A 16,569-nucleotide genomic window follows, 5' to 3' on the forward strand; every position below is an offset into this window, starting at 1 on the left:
AGCGATGGTGGGCCCATATTCCAACGAATGGCTCGAGGCCATGAAATCCGAGATAGAATCCATGTATCAGAACAAAGCATGGACTTTGGTGAACTTGCCCGATGATCGGCAAGCCATTGAGATAAATGGATCTTTCAGAAGAAGACGGACATGGACGGTAATGTTGCCGTCTATGAAGCTCGACTTGTGGCAAAGAGTATTTTCACAAGTTCAAGGAGTTGACTACAATGAGTTTTTTTTCTCATCCGTAGCGATGCTTAGGTCCGTCGGAATCATGTTAGCATTAGCTACATTTATGAAATCTGGCAGATGGATGTCAAAACAAGTTTCCTTACCAGTTTTTCGCGAGGAAAGGTTGTATGTGATACAATCAGAAAGGTTTTGTCGATCCTAAGGATGCTAAAAGGTATGCTAGCTCCAGCGATCCTTCCATGGATTAGAGCAAGCATCTCGGAGTCAGAATATACGCTTTGATGGAGTGATCAAAGTTTTTGGGTTTATACAAAGTTTGTTAGAAACTTGTATTTACAATAAAGTGAGTGGGAGCGCTACAACATTTCTGATAAGTATATGTGAATGACATATTGTTGATCCGAAATGATGTAAAATTTCTGGAAAGCATAAAGGGTTGTTTGAAAGGAGTTTTTCAAAGGAAGACCTGGATAAAGCTACTTACATATTGGGCATCAAGATCCATAGAGATAGATCAAGACGCCTGATGATACTTTCAAAAGACAGCACACCTTGACATGATTTTGAAAGAGTTCAAAATAGATCAGCAAAGAAGGAGTTCTTGGCTGTGTTACAAGGTGTGAGTATTGAGTGAGACTCAAGACCTGACCACAGCAGAAGATAGAGAAAGGACGAAGGTCGTCCCCTATGCTTTAGACATAGGCTCTATAGTATGCTATGCTGTGTACCGCACATGTAGTGTGCCTTGCCATGAGTTGGTCAAGAGGGTACAATGGTGATCCGGGAAAGGATCTCATGACAGCGGTCGAACTTATCCTTAGCACCTAGTGGATTAAGGAATTTTCTCGATTATGGAGGTGGAAAGGAGTTCGTCGTAAAGGGTTACGTCGATGCGAACTTTGACACTAATCCGGATGACTCTGAGTAGTAAACCGGATTCGTATAGTAGAGCAATTATTTGAAATGGCTCCAAATAGCGCGTGGTAGCATCCACAAAGATGACATAGATATTCGTAAAGCACACGGTTCTGAAAGGTTCAGACCCGTTGACTAATATCCTCTCTCACAAGCATAACATGACCAAACCAGAACACATTGAGTGATAATCACATAGTGATGTGAACTAGATTGTTGACTCTAGTAAACTCTTTAGATGTTGGTCACATGGTGATGTGACCAGTGAGTGTTAATCACATGGTGATGTGAACTAGATTATTGACTCTAGTGCAAGTGGGAGACTGTTGGAAATATGCCCTAGAGGCAATAATAAATGGTTATTATTATATTTCTTTGTTCATGCTAATTGTCTATTATTCATGCTATAATTGTATTGTCCGGAAATCGTAATACATGTGTGAATACATAGACCACAACCTGTCCCTAGTAAGCCTCTAGTTGACTAGCTCGTTGATCAACAGATAGTCATGGTTTCCTGACTATGGACATTGGATGTCATTGATAACGGGATCACATCATTAGGAGAATGATGTGATGGACAAGACCCAATCCTAAGCATAGCATAAAAGATCGTGTAGTTTCGTTTGCTAGAGCTTTTCCAATGTCAAGTATCTTTTCCTTAGACCATGAGATCGTGCAACTCCCGGATACCGTAGGAGTGCTTTGGGTGTGCCAAACGTCACAACGTAACTGGGTGACTATAAAGGTGCACTACGGGTATCTCCGAAAGTGTCTGTTGGGTTGGCACGGATCGAGACTGGGATTTGTCACTCCGTGTGACGGAGAGGTATCTCTGGGCCCACTCGGTAATGCATCATCATAATGAGCTCAATGTGACTAAGGCGTTAGTCACGGGATCATGCATTGCGGTACGAGTAAAGAGACTTGCCGGTAACGAGATTGAACAAGGTATTGGGATACCGACGATCGAATCTCGGGCAAGTAACATACAGATTGACAAAGGGAATTGCATACGGGATTGACTGAATCCTCGACATCGTGATTCATCCGATGAGATCATCGTGGAACATGTGGGAGCCAACATGGGTATCCAGATCCCGCTGTTGGTTATTGACCGGAGAGGCGTCTCGGTCATGTCTGCATGTCTCCCGAACCCGTAGGGTCTACACACTTAAGGTCCGGTGACGCTAGGGTTGTAGAGATATATGTATGCGGAAACCCGAAAGTTGTTCGGAGTCCCGGATGAGATCCCGGACGTCACGAGAGGTTCCGGAATGGTCCGGAGGTGAAGAATTATATATAGGAAGTCAAGTTTCTGCCACCGGGAAAGTTTCGGGGGTTACCGGTATTGTACCGGGACCACCGGAAGGGTCCCGGGGGTCCACCGGGTGGGGCCACCTATCCCGGAGGGCCCCGTGGGCTGAAAGTGGAAGGGAACCAGCCCTTAGTGGGCTGGGGCGCCCCCCTTGGGCCTCCCCCCATGCGCCTAGGGTTGGGAACCCTAGGGGGGAGCTTCCCCCTTGCCTTGGGGGGCAAGGCACCCCTTCCCCCCCACTTGGCTGCCGCCCCCCTTGTAGATCTGATCTCCCAAGGGCTGGCGCCCCCCAGGGGTCCTATAAATAGTGGGGGGAGGGAGGGCAGCAAGATACAGCCTTGGGCGCCTCCCTCCTCCCCTGCAACACATTTCTCTCTCTCTCGCAGAAGCTTGGCGAAGCCCTGCCGGAGACCCGCTACATCCACCACCACGCCGTCGTGCTGCTGGATCTCCATCAACCTCTCCTTCCCCCTTGCTGGATCAAGAAGGAGGAGACGTCGTTGCACCGTACGTGTGTTGAACGCGGAGGTGCCGTCCGTTCGGCACTCGGTCATCGGTGATTTGGATCACGGCGAGTACGACTCCGTCATCCACGTTCATTGGAACGCTCCCGCTCGCGATCTACAAGGGTATGTAGATGCACTCCTTTCCCCTCGTTTCTAGTAGACTCCATAGATGCATCTTGGTGAGCGTAGGAAAATTTTAAATTATGCTACGATTCCCAACACAAAGTAGGAAGCTATCAAACTTGTTGAACGACATAAGCAAACGATGTACTTGATAGACATAGGCAAACTTGTTCAAACCCTGACACACATAACATAAGGTAGCTGGTTCAACATAACGAAAGCAAACTACAAATCTGATACAACAAGATTAAGGACAGGCAGAAGTGCGAGCAACACGAATGCAGACTTTCATGCATCTTCATCCCGCTCTTTTGAAATATCCCAACCTGTCACGATGTTTTCGATTGTCTTCCATGACTTGTACGTTGCGTATGCATCTATTCCTGCGTACGTGATGAGGTTGTCTGGCAGCGGGCTGGTCCCCCACAGTTTCTGGTCTGCCCTACCCATCTTCATCTTCAAAAATGCATGTTGAACTGGCGTCAGGTCATGCGTTGCGTAATATGTTTGTACAGACAGAGGAAAAAAGACAGAGGCGGTTTATGGGAGGAGAACAAGTTTGTACTTACAGGTTAATCAGGTCTTTGGCATTCATTTTGAGGAAGTAGCTACCAGGGTCATCACCGCCCAGTATGCTCATGATTTGCGCGTGTTCAATGCCTTTGAACTGCAGGTACTTGATGTACTCCAAGATTGTTTTGTCAAAGTTTTTGTGGGAATGCAAGAAGACAAGCATTTGAGGAGTGAGTTGTAGCATGTGGTTGTGTTCTCAGACTATCTCTTTTACGACAAATGTTCCATCCTTTTCCTTCGTCAGCCTCATTTTAGCCCCGCAGTTAGTCCTGGCTGTCGTCTTGTTCCGCTGTCTATTTGCTTCTGACACCTTCGATTCATAGACTCCATAGCACGTGCAATAAAGGTAGGCTCTGGTCTTAAACTTGGGGCCTTCCCTGAGAGCACAACCCGCGTGCTTTGCATAGACGTTGTAGAAGTTCTTTGCTTCTTCGAAAGTTTCAAAGCGCATCTCTAGCCTTGGCAGAACATAAGCTTCAATGTTAGGTGGCTGCACGCAACAGTGAGCAAACAAAAACGCAGTTATGAAAATGTTAGATGGGGTGGTCACATTACCATGGTATGGACTGTGCTTGTATGTTTTTTTCTGTATGGATACTTACATGTGTATAGCTCTGTGCTGCCTCCGATGTTTGCTGTTCACCCTGGTGTATGGGCGCGGGTGGTGTCACCCTTGGCACATGCAGCAATGCATCTCTTGGAGGGAGCAATGTTGACGAAGATCTCCGTCTCTCATTGTACGGCCGTCTCCTCTCAGATTCATTGTGAGGTTGCTCCTGTCTATATGGCTCATATCTTGTATTTTGGAACCTGCTAGAGTGGCCAAAATTTCTGTCTCTTTGGCCTGGTCTTCCTGTCGTAACCGCTTTTGCAGCACGGATGATCGATGTTGATGGAGCGACTGGTGGAAACCTTGTTGCAACCCATCCACGGCTCCCTGTCCTTGCCTTTCTGCATGCGCTAGGGAAGGAAAACATTTGTTGTTGGGGAAATTGCTGGCCTTGTTGCAACCCAGTAGTGGCAAAGCTTGTATTCCCAGATATTTGTGTTTCCTGCATAGAAGAACCTGTCCGTGCTTCTGATGATTCCGGTGTATCTTGAAATCTGCGTGTATTGTTGAAGTATCCAGGTGCTATTTCTGGTGTTACCCAACCAGGCGGTGCCCCATATCTGCTTGGCTCATCAAACGCTCGCTGCCTGCGCCGCCTTGCATGCTTCTGCAATGACATTCAAGAGTTTTGGGATTAATCTTTTCTGCATTTTTCTCGTATACATGCTATGGGTAACATGTCATGCACTGAAGCCAATGTACAAGTTGAACTTGCACCGCTGGCCGTTATTTTAACTTTGTTCTCTATTTTGTATCTGGTTTAGTTTTCAATCGAACTGATGAATGTACATGTTCAACACTGATGTACTGTTTTTAGCACTGCTTGTAATCTGAACATTGAACTTCATCTGTTATGGAAAGTTTTTTTATCTTTTTCCCTATAACTGATGCATAAACATTTTGGTGCACTGCTTGCAAATTGAACATTGAACTTCAGAGATGTATGGATATGCATATATATAAAACTGATGCATGTCTTCTCTTTTGTTCATCTATAACTTATGCAACTACACTAGAAGTACTCCTAGTTTATGTATCATTTAACTTACTGTGTAACAAGTGTATATTTTTTTCAACAACATTCTTTCACTAGTTCGAACTGACACAACTACACGGCATGTACTATTAGAAATAACATCATACAACTTGCAGTGGTAGCTGAACCTTATATAAAGCCTAGTAGCTACTTGGACTGATGCATAAGTTTATGTTTTTTGGCTTGAACTGAAGCTAGCATATTAGAGGTACTGACAGTAACCTCGACATCCAAATTGTGCATCAAGTGGCAGGGGTGTAATGAACTGATCAAGCATTTGGCAATGTACTATCAGGTTCTTCTTCATAGCAGGACTGATGAACTGATGGACTGACACAAGCGTGGGAAGTAGACATTACCTCCAGTGGACTGACTTCTTCTTATTCCTCTCGTGGGTGGCGTACTGGCATGTTCTTGGGAGGCGGCGCCATTGATGCAGCTCCTGCTTGCGGTGGACGTCCGGCGAAGAGGTCCGGGGAGGCAGCACCTTGCGGGGATCACTACCCCGGAGAAGGAGCTCCTACGACGGAGGGAGGCAGGAGGCGGGGATGATGGCCTCGTCGTTGGATCCGGCGACAGAGGGAGGCAGGAGGCGGGGATCACGGCCCTATCGATGGATCCGGCGACGGAGGGAGGCAGGAGGCGGGGATCACGGCCCCGTTGATGGATACGGCGACAAAAGGAGGCAGGAGGCCTGGATCACGGCCCCGTCGATGGATCCGGCAACGGAAGGAGGCAGGAGGCGGCGGCGGATCCGTCGCCGGCCAGTCACGGAGCCGCGGGCTCCCTCGCTCCGGCTGCCGCCGTTGCTCGCTCGCCCACGACGGCTGCCTCCGGCGGAAGAAGGCGGGTTGGGTTCGGGCTGGGTCGGGGGGATTCTACGGTGGTCTGCGCGTCGCGCCTATATAGGGCGGGAGGGGGGGGGGCGGGGGTGTAACAGAATAGTCAGGCCCTACGGTGGTGATCGTGATCCAAATAAATAAATAAATAAATATATATAGAACAGCACTATTCTAATCCCAGGATTAGAATAGTTATTTGGATCACGATCACCCTATAAGGGCGCACGCAGGACCTCCCAAACTCTCGAATCGGTGAAAAAAAAACTCCTCCACCTACTCCCGCACCAAACGTCCACCTCCCCCACGTCTCTGGATCCACCCGCCTCCCTTTCCCACGCGCCCCTCCCAACGCACCCACGCCGGCGCCGGCCCCATCCACGCCACCGCGCGCCTCTTCCTCTACGGCTGGCATGCCACCTCCGCTACGGCCGGCGCGCCTCCATCCTCGCCGCCGCTCGCCACCTCCGCCACGGCCGGCGTGCCTCCATCCCCGCCGCCGCACGCCACCTCCCCCGCGGCCGGCGCCCCTCCTCCTCCAACGTCGGCGCGCCTCCTCCCCCACGGCAGCCGCCCTCCGCCCCAACCACCTCCCCGCCACCAGGTGCGCCGCCGCCAGTAACCACCTAACGGCCGTCATTGCCTGCAACCCCGCGCTTCCGTCGCTGGACCACGACCTTTTCTTGGATCAAGACCGGCCCTCCCCCTAGTCTCGGCCGAGCTCCTCCCCTCCCAGTATTCCACCTCCTACCTCGCCAAGGTCGGCCGTCACCTACGCCATGCCCCGGTCCTCCACTCTGCGCAGTTCGACCTCGTACGCCCGCACCGTTCGACCTCGCCGGAGCCGCCAGTCCATATGGAGGAGATGTTGTTGGTTGATTAGTTTGATGCCCCACGCACCTGGGCAGAGCATGAGCACGAGCAGCCAGAAGGAGACGCTCATCGCATGGTAGTGGCATTGCGTCTGCTCTTGTACATTGTCTCTCTCTTCTTGTTGACTTTCCTTCTATCTCTCCTAGCTACAAGTAGTAGGTGCATCTCTGTCAGTGCTACTCTCTGTTCTTTCTCTATGCTTCGGTTAGCAAATATGTATAAAAGGATAACTATATACTGCTTTTAACAAAGTTCAACAACAAAACAACGGGGGGATGTTTGGTGGTATGCTTTGGCAGAAACCTTAGTAATCAGTGGACAATTCAAGTTCAGTACAAGATTTCAGCATGGACCATTTTCAGTCCAGGGAGATGTTCAACACTACTAAAATTAGTTTAGCTTTTCGGTTCTGCCCTTCCTACAGATTGTTTAATTTCCATACTGATGTGGGCAAAAAAAGGTTACATCTTCTTGCAAGTTCAGGAAGAAGAAATTCAGTTCAATTTATTCTAGGCAAAAAGGTTAAATCCCGTGTCGCCGCAGGTCAGCCACATGAGGATCAACATTCACCGCGTTCGACTTGCCCTCGCGCCTCTCATAGAACTTCCCCAGCTGCTTGATCCGGTGGATAGAACAGACAATATTCATCGTCTAATGGTTACTGAATTTCTTCGGCAGTCACCAACAGTCTGAAGTGATAACTCTATGCAGAAGTGTTAGTGCTGAAGGTTTTGTAGAGAGAGAGAGAGCATAGCAACACTGAGAGGATAATATTGTAATGTGTGGGAGAGAGAGAGAGAGCAGCAACAGTGAGAGGATAATATTGGAATGTGTGGGGGAGAAGGCATCACGTATTCTATTGAGTATTGACCACTACTTTTTCCAACTAGGTGCGTTTTTAAAGTTGTAAACATGTACTGATGTACACGTCTATCTCAGCCTTGCCGCGCCTTCTTCTCTTGGTGTGATAAATTCTTCCAATTTTTTGTGCCGTTCAATGTGTATACTAAAAGAAGGGGAAAACAACATGTGAACATCAGTGTGTATTGACCACTAGTTTTTCCAACTAGGTGTGTGTGGGGTGTTGCTCTGTTTGTCTTGTACTATTGTGCAAAAATTTCGATTTAAATTTCTATTTGTGAAGGTTAAAATGTTGTGTTCGAGAAGGTCAAGTGTGTTATGTGTATCTCAGCAAGTTCAAATAATTTAAACATGCAAAAGAAAAACATGGGAGATTTGCAATTTTTTTAGAACTTGAAGTGACAATCAAATTGAAAAAGAGCATAAACAAAATTTAAGTCTATAAAATTCACTTCAAAATATTAACAGGAAAAAGAATGTTCTCTTTGGTCTCAAACAAAAAAAATAATAAAAAAAGGGAATGTAGTTTACTCTTTACAAAATCCTCAGAAATGTTTCGTTAAATCAATTGTGCTTCTGCTCTATACGTGTTCATTGATATTTCCAACAAGCATACTATTTTCAAAAAGTGGTTCGATGTTTATTACAAGACTAGATTTTGTTTTCTGCTACTAAGAAATAAAACCAAGAAGTCCAAAGTAAAAAGATGGAGAAGTTCGATGATTATAGAAACTATGATTTTCCTCGTTATTTCAGAATGGAAACAAGAATTTCAAAAATAAAGTAACACAATAGTATGATGTATAAAAAATGGAAAAATCCTAATCTGTTGCTGGGAAGAACATAAGAAGTTCAGACAAAAATAACACAATAGTACAAAAAATAAGAGAGCACTCTGAAATGGATATTTCACCGTTTCTAATTAAAAAAAATAAGAAGTTCGAATTTTAAACATAGAGCAGTACAAAAAATCATAAAAATGGGATTATCACCATTTCTAAAAAAACTCTAGAAGTTCAAATTTAAATAACGGGTTTGTACAATATTTATTACAAAATTAGGATTTTGCCGTCAGTGAAAGAAATAAACCAAGAAGTACAAATTACAAAAATAGACAAGTTATAAATTTATAAAAAAAACTCAGATTTTCCTTGTTACTAAAGAATAAAAATGACGAAGTGCAAATTAAAATAGGGAGTAGATCGATGTATACGAGAAACTCAAATTATTACCGTTTCTTAGAAAAATAAAACTATGAAGTTCAATTTACAAAAATGTTTGATGCTTATTTAAGAACATATTTCCTTTCTAAGAATATGACTAAGAAGTTGAAATTAAAATAACAAAAAAGTTCCAATTATATAAAAACAAAGATTTGTTGCAAGAAGTTCACGTGCTCCTCCGTGCACGATTTATAATTTATATTGCGGGACATTCGAACTCCAATTACATGTTTGAAAATGGCAAAAAATAACGTCCGACATTCATTTACATTTAATTCAGCATATACACAAAAATGTGACAGAAGTTCATAGTGAAAACAATGAGAAGTTCAAGTACTGTAAGGAATGCATTTCAGGTGAGAATAAAAGTATAGAAAAATAAAAGCTTAAAAGGTTAGTTGAAAGAAGTTCAAGTGCTCTGCCACGGGAAGTTCAAAAATTCTTGCGAGAGAGGTTCACCTTGTATTTCCATGTTCAAAAGCACAAAAAAGAAATTGTATTTTTGCGTTTTAAAATAATTCTTTCAATCCACAAAGAAGTTCATTTATTATTTGGGAGCAATTTGATTTTGAACAGAAAAAAATAATTCAAATTATAAAGATTAAGAAATAAAACCAGGAAGTCCATATTAAAAAGATGGAGAAGTTCGATGATTATAGAAAACTCAGATTTTCCTCGTTATTAAAGAATGGAAACGAGAAGTTCAAAAATAAAATAGCAAGAAGTTCAACTTTTAAATATAGAGCGCTTCAACATGTCATAAAAGGATTAAGAAATAAAACCAGGAAGTCCATATTAAAAAGATGGAGAAGTTCGATGATTATAGAAAACTCAGATTTTCCTCGTTATTAAAGAATGGAAACAAGATGTTCAAAAATAAAATAAAAAGAAGTTCAAATTTTGTAAATAGAGCGCTTCAAAATTCATAAAAAAGATTAAGAAATAAACCAGGAAGTCCATATTAAAAAGATGGAGAAGTTTGATGATTATAAAAAACTCAGATTTTCCTCGTTATTAAAGAATGAAAACAAGAAGTTCAAAAATAAAATAATGAGAAGTTCAACGTTTAAAAATAGGGCGCTTCAAAATTCATAAAAAAGGATTAAGAAATTTAGATTAATATTCATAAAAAAATCAGATATTTTCACGTAACCGAGAGAAGTTCAGATTAATAACTGCCAGAAGTTCACGTACTACACGGTGTGCATTTTGTATTAAAATAAAATAAAAAAGCAAAGGCTAAAAGTTTTTTGTTGTTGTAAGTTCAAGTCCTCGGTCGGGGAAAGTTAAAAAAAATTATTATGAGAGAGGTTTGTACAAAAGGAATATGATTTGTGTAACACCAACGAATGGATGACAAAATGACAAACGAAAATACGCCACAGAAGTTTAACGTGAAAACAGCAGGAAGTTTGACTACTATAGTGAATGAATTTGAGATGAAAAACTTTTAAAATTCTCGCGAGTATGAAAAAACGATCAACACGGGAAAGTTGCGTGTTTACAGCAGCTTTCCATCGGTATATCACTTGCTCAATTCGGTGAGTGGATGGAGAGCTACGACTAGTGGATGGAGATCTACGAGCAAAAAAAGCACGTGAAAAACAGATTGAAGTTCAAGTAGACATGCCGAGAAGTTCGGGTTCTTCACATGGTGCATTTTCGAAGAATCTGTTTCGTGATAAAGGCAGAACGAATGATCTCGCCATTTTCGAAATTACTTGAAAACGGCTAGTAATCACAGAAAACCATCAACATGAAAAAGTTTTGCATTTTCCTTAGCTTTTTAACAGTATATTATTTGCCTCATTCCGATAAAGTTTGGAAATTACAGCAAAAATACGTTTTTAGCCATTTCCAAAATTTACTTAAAACAGTAAGGGATTGGGAGAAACAATATATACCAAAAAGTTTCGCATGTCCTCAAGCTTTCCAATGCCATATCATTTGCTGCATTCAGCTATACGGTTAAAAAAATATATCGAACATACGAACTCAGTGGAACTTGTACCGTTTTCTAAATTACTATTAAACCATTCAAAATTAGGAAAAACTTTCTACATGAAAAAGTAGCGCATTTTCATAAGCTTTCCAATGCCATATCATTTGCCTCAGTTGGATTAGCCATTTAGAAATGACATCAAAAATACGAACTCGGTTGTTCGGTTTGCAAAATTTTACGATTTTCCAAATTATTCTTTAACCGTAGGGAATTAGAGAAAACTTTCAACATGTGAAAGGAGCGGTTTTGTAGCAGCTTTCTAACGCCATATTATTTGCCTCATTCCGATAAACGGTTTACAAATGCGATCGAAAATACGATTCACGTTTTTTGTGTGAAGAAAAAACGGTTTTCAAAACTGCTCTTAAACCGCTTACATTTTGACAAAAATTTAACTTGGGTCATGATATTGGTGTCCACAGCTTTCCAACGATATATAGCAAGCCCCATTTGGGCAATGTTGGCGGAAGTTCAACCTAGCACTGGGAGAAGTTCAGGTCGAACAACTCAGGCAGTAAAATTGCAAAAAACGCAATTTCATCACGACCTAAGAGCAAAATCCGCCAACGAGCGAGATTCCTATTTAAAACCGGTATTTAGTTGCTAAAAATGTTTCTAGATTACAGTAACATCATATAGAACACGACTAACAAGAATAATTCGCGGGGGAAGCCACGGTTGCGAAGATAGCCCGAAGTTCAGGTTTGTATAGAGGGAAGTTCAGACGCGTTACTTAGGCAGTTCAGGTTGTGATCAGAATAGTGTTTATATATATATATATATATATATATATATATATATATATATATATATATATATATACAGCCGGTCTATTCTGCTAATATTAGCAGAATAGTTATTCTGATAACACTTCCGCACTGCACGCTCAACATAAGCGAACTGCATCCTCTGTACGATGAGCACTGCAATGCTTCACGGGAGAACTTCTTCATTTTCTGGCAGTCCGCCCGCGTTTTATTGTGGAATCGGGTGTTGCGGGATGATTTAATTTGTTTCTGGATCTCATTTGACCTTTATTCTTTGTGATTTACAGGAAAAGCGACTACAATCTTTGCAAATCGAGCGATTTGGCGGACGAGCTTTCTCTGTTCATTCGTGTTCGCGTCGGCTGTGACTTTTTCGTGCTCGGATGTTGTTTGTTAGTTGGAAATCTTTGATTGCGTTCATTTTAATTGGTCCGTATACTCTACAATTTGTCTAATTTTTAGTAGTTAGTTATCAATTTCTGCGAAATCGATTGTCTGGGCGTGTGAGCTTCGTCCGCTCGTCTGTTCTTGTTGTTTTTTTGGATTTTGTGCGTCGATGCGTTTTTGAATCTTGTTATTAGTTTCTCTTTTTCGTTTGAATTTACTCTATTGCGCATGTAATGTTCGTCTTTTTGGTGTGCATTTTTAAAGAATAGTTCATGCTATTCATGGTAGTGGCCGTGGGTTTGATGTATTTTTTGGTGGGTAATTGTTCAAATTTGAGTGGTTGCGCAATGTTTTGGCAACTTATTGAACTGCGAGTGGAATTGGCATCTCTGTTTGTCTGCTACATGTGTGGATCTGTACTGCTTTGATTTTATTGATGCAGTTCTGGCATATGTTTCTAGGCTATATTTTGTTAAGTAGTGGACTTCAATGTAAGTGTATTATAGTGGGCATGACAGCTTATGAGATAATTCTTTTTCTTACACTGCATTCTGTGTTTTACAAAACTGCATAATATGCACTTTCGTACTGCATTAGCAGGATAGTTATACTGCTATTTCTTGTTTTTTATGTCAATTCTTCTGAACTTCGTAGTATGAGAATTCTGTTGAACAGCATATGTTAAGTACAAAGTTTTCGACCATTGGCATTGCATTGTTATTGTTCAGAGTACTGCAATTTTTTATATAAGAACTGTACTATGTGTATTAGAGAACTGCATTTCTGTCAGCAGCAACTAGTCTAAAAAGAGTGATAAAATGATGCAGATGAGGTTGCATACTTTAAATAGGCATCGTTCAAGCCTTCTGATGGACATAATTTTAAAAGCATACAACATAAGCAAAGCATTAGAATATGCCAATGATGGCTTTAGCTTTTATCCTAGACAACCTACAGTGCAAATATTGTAAACTTGAGGGAGTCTTCTTCTTTGTCGAAAAACACCATGGCCACTTCTCCAGCCTCAAAGCCATTCTGGGAGATAAAATGATTCCAGCCAGTAGTTATGTTTATGTAGTCTTCAGAGTAAATGTGGTAGTCAGCTTGCATGTCTGCATACCCATTCTTGTGTTGTGTCTCCAAGGTAACCTTCCCTGAACTTGGAGCAGGAAAGTTTATTGTGGATGGCAGTTTCTGCATTTTGGAATGGGTGGAAAAAGAATGTTTATTAGTAAACAACAAATGTTTTTCTTTATACTTAGGATGATCTGTTTATGTTGACTTAAATATGAATATATATATATATAACTACTATTTTGGTAAAGTAGTTGCAATGTATGAACAAGCTTATATACGGAATTGACCTGTAGTTTTACTATGATAGTTATTATACTGTAACATGTTTGTACTGGAAGGTCATTTATAGTGTACTTCGCTAGCATGCTAAGAGAACTGCAACGCTGATCTACTGACCCTCTTTTTTGTTCGTGTGTTGGGGTTCTCGTCTAACTAGTGTCGATACCTGGTGTGGTACTGAAGAAAAATAGGTGGAAGCATCTAGTCTTAATAGCTAACAAATCTGAACAACAATACAAATTCTGTTTTGTATTTGTTGACACTACTGAACAAATTGATTGAACTATATATTCAGATGTGGATTTGCAGCCTAGATTATGTCGAAAATTGTGAGGGGAAAAACATACCCAACTTTCCTGCAGATTTGCGGTTGTGAGGCGATGAAGAAATGGCGCCCGAAACCCCCTGTTGGGTATCATCAGGCAGCCGAGCATGCTGCGCCACTCGGTGTTGGTGAGCTCTAGACCTTCTGCGTACACGCATGTGTCCGCTACCAGCGCCGTCCTTGCCAAACACCCTCACTTACAGTCCATGGTGGGTTTACTGGAATTTCAGAGAAGAGCTGGGGATGGGATGAACCCTAGATCTATGATTTGAAGAAAAAGAGGAATGGGGGGAGGAGTTGTGTTAGTCTGGAGCACGAATGGATACGTTTTTATGCAACCAATTGAGCAACGGAAGTAATAAATGTTGTGGTTGGTGTTAGGTGGTGGATTGGTTCTGATTCAGTGTACGCGAATGCATTTGAGAAGCAACAGGACTGCTTACTTGAAAATAACGAACTGCATTGTCATATCACGACGAACTGCGAAACGCGTGGTTGGGCCTGTGTTTGTGGAGTGGTATGTGGGATTTTTTTAATTTTCAGTGGCCTCTCTTTTGTCTGTTGGGCCTGTGTTCGGGGAGTGAAGACGCATTGGGCCCAAGTCAGCCTATGAGCACGGCTGGTTCCCGGTGCATTGTGTGTGCGACCTAATGTTTAGTCCCACCTCGCCCGCGGAGGGCGCGCTCGACCTGTTTATAAGCACTGGCGAGGCAGCCATATCGAACTCCTCTGGTTACTTATTTGGGCGCTTATACACGGCGCTCGCTGCTCTATGCTCTCCGACTTGTGGGCCCATGTGTGCCCGGCCCCATGCATCGTGGCTCAGAACGGCTCGCCTTCTGTGGGCTTAGACCTACTACGAGACTGGTTGGGGCCGGCTGCACCTGTGGTGGTCAATTTTTCTTTGTATTTTCTCTCTTAAATATTTTTCAAATATAGGGGCGTGCACTGCTTAGTAAATCAACCAAGCACTGCATTGATCAGGGTTCTATACTGCATGTGCACGCATTCCGTACTACATGTACAGTTCTTGTTTTGTTTTCGTGTTTTTGCTCTTATGTATTCTTTTTTCAAATGTAAGGGCGTGCACTGCTTAGTAAATCATCCGTGCACTGCATTGATTATGCTTATGTACTGCATGTTCACATATTCCGCACTACATATACAGGTCGCATTTTTTCTTTTCGTATTTTTGCTCTTATGTATTCTTTTTTCAAATTTAGGGGCGTGCACTGCTTTGTTGCGTATGTGTAAACTTCATTCGACAGAGTCTGTACTGCATTCGTACACATTTTGCACTGCATGCGTCCTATTTGCACACTACATCTTCGTCAGTTTTGTGCACTACTCGAATCTAATGATACATAAGCAAATAGCAGACAACAAATTATCACAAGCATTTTGTACGACAAGTTCATCATCAGCAAACTAAGTTCAACAGAAAGCAATCTAACATAATCAAAGTTCATCATTACAAGTGATTCTGCATGACAAGCAAACTAAGTTCAGCAAAAGCAAATGATCACAAGCAAACTAACGATACATAAGCAAATAACATAAAGCAAATTTGATGATAATTATAAAACGACGCTAGCATTGTTGGCTCTTGGCCGGCACCATCTTCTTCTTCACCAGTTAGCGTCTCCCCGTCCCCAGCTGCTCCTGGCGCACTTCTTGGGGGGCTTCTCCTTCTCCAGCTTTGCACGGCGAAGCCCGTCCTGGGTGAGGTTGATGCGGTTCCATATCTCGTACGCTACATAGGCGACCTTTTCCACGTACTCGATGTGCCTCATGGACAGAGGCAGGGTGGCCTAGCGCCTGTGTTTGTCATTGGTGATCTTCTTCTTCATGTTGTTGTAGTAGTCGTCGATGAGCATGCTGGAGACATCTCCAAGGGAGTCCAACTCCTTCGTTGCCTCGAGCACCCTCCACTCCTTCTGGATGTCGACGAAGTTGGCAACCTCCAGATTGACGCGCTCTAGCCTGGTTTTGTCGCCGTCGATGGAGAAGCCTGCAAAGGTGTACCTGGGGTCGGCGAGGAAGTTGTCGAAGATGGTGCACCTTTCAGCGGCGCTCAGTTGGAAGAGCAGCACCGACTGAGTCTTGCCGACGGAGAGTTAGCAGAGGGCGGGTTTCTGCATCGCTTCAGGCTCGTTGTTGTACTCGAGATCAATGTCGACGATCTTGTGGCGCTGGAGGCTGAGGTGGTGCTCGTACTCCACGAGGGAGATCGTCATCTGCTTCTTGTCGTTGGTGTGGATGGCGTGCAACTTGGTGTTGCCGTGGGCCTCCATGCCCTTGTAGTCGTCGGGGAACGCCATCGCCGGTAGTAGGGCTTGGTGTTTTCTGTGGACATCGATGTGATGGAGCGATTTGGTGGCAGCGCAATGGATACTTATGTTGTTGTGGATGAGAAGGCCTTTGGCAGGGGTCTGAATTTAAGGGGATGGTGCGGGGTGGGATGGCCGCATCGGATGAACTGCACGATCTCACTGACGATGCAGTCGTGCAGATCGTGGGTTGGTGTTGCGTCTATGATCATGGGTTTGTGGCGATGGAACCGCTCGGATTGGGTGGTTGTATGCGAACGTGGTTTTTTTAACATGGTTTTATTTTATTTTTGATCAGTAATTTTTTTAACCACCACTTTCTGTGCGAACGGG

General features: G+C 43.2%; 1 protein-coding gene across 1 annotated transcript; it reads right to left on the minus strand.

The window, feature by feature from the left end:
* Positions 1–15,717: 15,717 nt before the first annotated feature.
* LOC141040947 (uncharacterized) lies at positions 15,718–16,227 on the minus strand. The gene is made up of 2 exons (XM_073507061.1): positions 16,070–16,227; positions 15,718–15,967 (listed from the first exon to the last, which is right to left on the minus strand). Exons 1-2 carry the CDS (start codon positions 16,225–16,227, stop codon positions 15,718–15,720), a joined length of 408 nt encoding a protein of 135 aa, XP_073363162.1.
* Positions 16,228–16,569: the final 342 nt, after the last annotated feature.

The sequence above is a fragment of the Aegilops tauschii genome, chromosome 2 (assembly GCF_002575655.3).
Source record: "Aegilops tauschii subsp. strangulata cultivar AL8/78 chromosome 2, Aet v6.0, whole genome shotgun sequence".
Taxonomy (NCBI): domain Eukaryota; kingdom Viridiplantae; phylum Streptophyta; class Magnoliopsida; order Poales; family Poaceae; genus Aegilops; species Aegilops tauschii.

Excerpts from the sequence above, each read along its gene's own strand:
- LOC141040947 (XM_073507061.1), bottom strand. The coding sequence starts at position 16,227 with ATGGCGTTCCCCGACGACTACAAGGGCATGGAGGCCCACGGCAACACC. Across the intron at positions 15,968-16,069 it reads ATCGTCGACATTGATCTCGA|GTGCACCATCTTCGACAACT; the intron begins GTACAACAACGA and ends CGCCGCTGAAAG.